The sequence below is a fragment of the Penaeus vannamei genome, chromosome 28 (assembly GCF_042767895.1).
Source record: "Penaeus vannamei isolate JL-2024 chromosome 28, ASM4276789v1, whole genome shotgun sequence".
Lineage (NCBI taxonomy): Eukaryota > Metazoa > Arthropoda > Malacostraca > Decapoda > Penaeidae > Penaeus > Penaeus vannamei.
This window is the reverse complement of record NC_091576.1, coordinates 32,958,490-32,960,989: the sequence shown is the minus strand read 5'-3', so window position 1 is coordinate 32,960,989 and position 2,500 is coordinate 32,958,490. Positions and strand designations below refer to the sequence as shown.

The following is a 2,500-nucleotide window of genomic DNA, read 5'->3' as shown; positions in this document are numbered from 1 at the left end:
TAAAGACCTTCCCCAAGGATGACAAGAGCAAGCCAGTGCACCTCACAGCTTTCCTCGGCTACAAGGCTGGCATGACCCACATTGTCAGGGTTGCTGATAAGCCTGGATCAAGTACGTATTTTTTTTTTTTCTACTCTTAGTTGAGTGGGTATTTGTTACTCCAGGGCCAGTCCCAAAACCAGGTTATCAAAATCTAATTGATCCTGCCTTTTACTAGTTAGGGGTGGGGGGTGGAAGGAGTAGGCTCCCTGTTCCCCTGTCATGCTAAATTATAGAAAAGCAACATCAAAAGCTCTTTAGTATTGTGTACGGTTTCTGAATAGATGTACAGAGGATGTTCTTAGTTTTCTTAAATGAGGCTGCAGCAACTCAATTATCTCATGATCTTTAATAATTGCAATTTATTTCTTTGAGTTGCTCTTTGTATCCTTTTCTGAATGAAGCTTTGGGATGGAGAATTGTAACGCTGGGGCCTTATTTCAGAGATCAACAGGAAAGAGGTGTTGGAAGCTGTGACCATCATTGAAACTCCCCCCATGGTCTGCGTTGGTGTCGTTGGTTACATCCAGACCCCACGTGGTCTGCGCGTGTTGAAGACCATTTGGGCCGAGCATTTGTCAGAGGAATGCAAGAGGAGATTCTACAAGAACTGGTAAGCATGTTTTATATTGTATTTGGATATATGTAACTTTTGATCTGATTGGTGAATATAGTACATGATTATTATAGTATACGGATGAGTTACTGACCACAAACCCAAAATAAAGCGATCCTTTACTCCACTGGCATCCCTCTGGCCATGAGTTTGGGGTTGACTTGGGGTTCCCCTCCATTATCTTGTATGGCTGATGGGTATATATTTGGTCAAAGACGAGTAACCGATTCATCCTTAACACATGACTACCCATGAGGCATTCAGGCGAAGGAGGTCATAACCCCACATAAGAGCACCGTGTCTGAATGACAGGGCTCTTTGTGTGTGACGGGTCTCTGCCTCCAAGAGTTTGCTTGCGATAGAGGCCCTCACACTTTTCCCCCTCCTTGCTTAGGCATAAGTCCAAGAAGAAGGCTTTCACCAATGCTGCTCAGAAGTGGCAGGATTCCCTTGGCAAGAAAATGATCAAGAGGGAGATTGCCAAGATGAAGAAATACTGCACACACATCCGTATCATTGCCCACACCCAGGTATGTACAGGCTACGAAACATTTACTGAACAAATTTTTAGAAATTGATTTTGGTAAGATTAGGATGTGTTTTTGGATTACAACTAATACTATGCTCCAACAGGTCAGAATCCTCCGCAAGAAGTTCAAGAAGGCCCACATCATGGAGATCCAGCTGAATGGTGGTACAGTCTCTGAGAAGGTTGACTGGGCAGTTTCCCACTTTGAGAAGCAGATCCCTCTTGACTCAGTCTTTGCCCAAGATGAGATGATTGATGTTATTGGTGTCACTAAGGGCAAGGGAATGAAGGGTGAGTAAGGAGACTTTAAAATGTAGTCTAAATCAAATTGTTTTGAGTAAGATATGACATGAAAACTTTAGCATCCTGACTGAATATATTTTTCCCACCCCCTTCAGGTGTAACTTCTCGATGGGGCACAAAGAAGCTGCCCCGCAAGACCCACAAGGGTCTCCGTAAGGTTGCCTGTATTGGAGCTTGGCATCCTAGCCGTGTGCAGTTCACTGTTGCACGTGCTGGTCAGAAGGGTTACCACCATCGTACCGAGAGGAACAAGAAGATTTACCGTATCGGTAAGGGCATCCACACCAAGGATGGCAAGGTAAGAAAGGAAAATTGTTCTCTTGAATGAATCTCTTGTAATAGGATTGCTGGGATTTACATTTACATGCTTTGTCACTGGTTACTTAATTTTTTCTTCTCATTAAAGGTTATCAAGAACAATGCCTCCACTGATTACGACTTGACGGAGAAGACCATTACTCCCATGGGTGGTTTCCCCCACTATGGTGAAGTTAACCAAGACTTCATTATGCTGAAGGGTTGCACTGCTGGCCCCAGGAAGAGGGTGCTGTGCATGAGGAAGTGCCTGTATCCCCAGACCAAGCGTTCTGCCATGGAGAAGATTGACTTGCAATTCATTGATACCAGCAGCAAGTATGGTCACTCCTGCTTCCAGACCAGTGCCGAGAAGTCTGCCTTTATGGGTCCCCTCAAGAAGGACAAGGCGAAGAAACTGGCTGCTGCCCAGAAGAGTTAATTGCTTGCAGAATAAACTTGGAAGTGGAATGCAGTATTTTATTTTACCAATTCTATATTATACAGGCAGTTATTTTCACACCTGTACCTAAATATGAAATGCTTGCTTTTGGGTGGACTATTGCTTCATGGTTGTACTTGAAAACCTATATAAAGTTAAAGGGAAATGTACAACAAATGCAACTAGTAATTTTGGTCCTATTTGGCCTACTCTCTCAAACTATTGTACTTTGAACATTTGGCATTTTTGCCAGTGGTAATTTAAACCATTTGAAACT

At 43.4% G+C, this 2,500-nt stretch overlaps 1 protein-coding gene across 2 annotated transcripts in view; it reads left to right on the top strand.

Moving 5' to 3' along the window:
* RpL3 (ribosomal protein L3) overlaps positions 1 to 2,252 on the top strand; it is a 3,151-nt gene extending 899 nt beyond the window's left edge. For both annotated transcript variants that reach the window (XM_027382038.2, XM_070142032.1), the window contains exons 2-7: positions 1 to 111; positions 484 to 652; positions 1,050 to 1,185; positions 1,289 to 1,475; positions 1,583 to 1,785; positions 1,894 to 2,252. The exon at positions 1 to 111 is cut by the window's left edge and continues 82 nt beyond it. In XM_027382038.2, coding sequence (XP_027237839.1) covers positions 1 to 111; positions 484 to 652; positions 1,050 to 1,185; positions 1,289 to 1,475; positions 1,583 to 1,785; positions 1,894 to 2,223 — 1,136 coding nt within the window. In that variant the 3' untranslated portion in view covers positions 2,224 to 2,252. The remainder of the gene's footprint in view (positions 112 to 483; positions 653 to 1,049; positions 1,186 to 1,288; positions 1,476 to 1,582; positions 1,786 to 1,893) is intronic.
* The last annotated feature ends 248 nt before the right edge of the window (positions 2,253 to 2,500 follow it).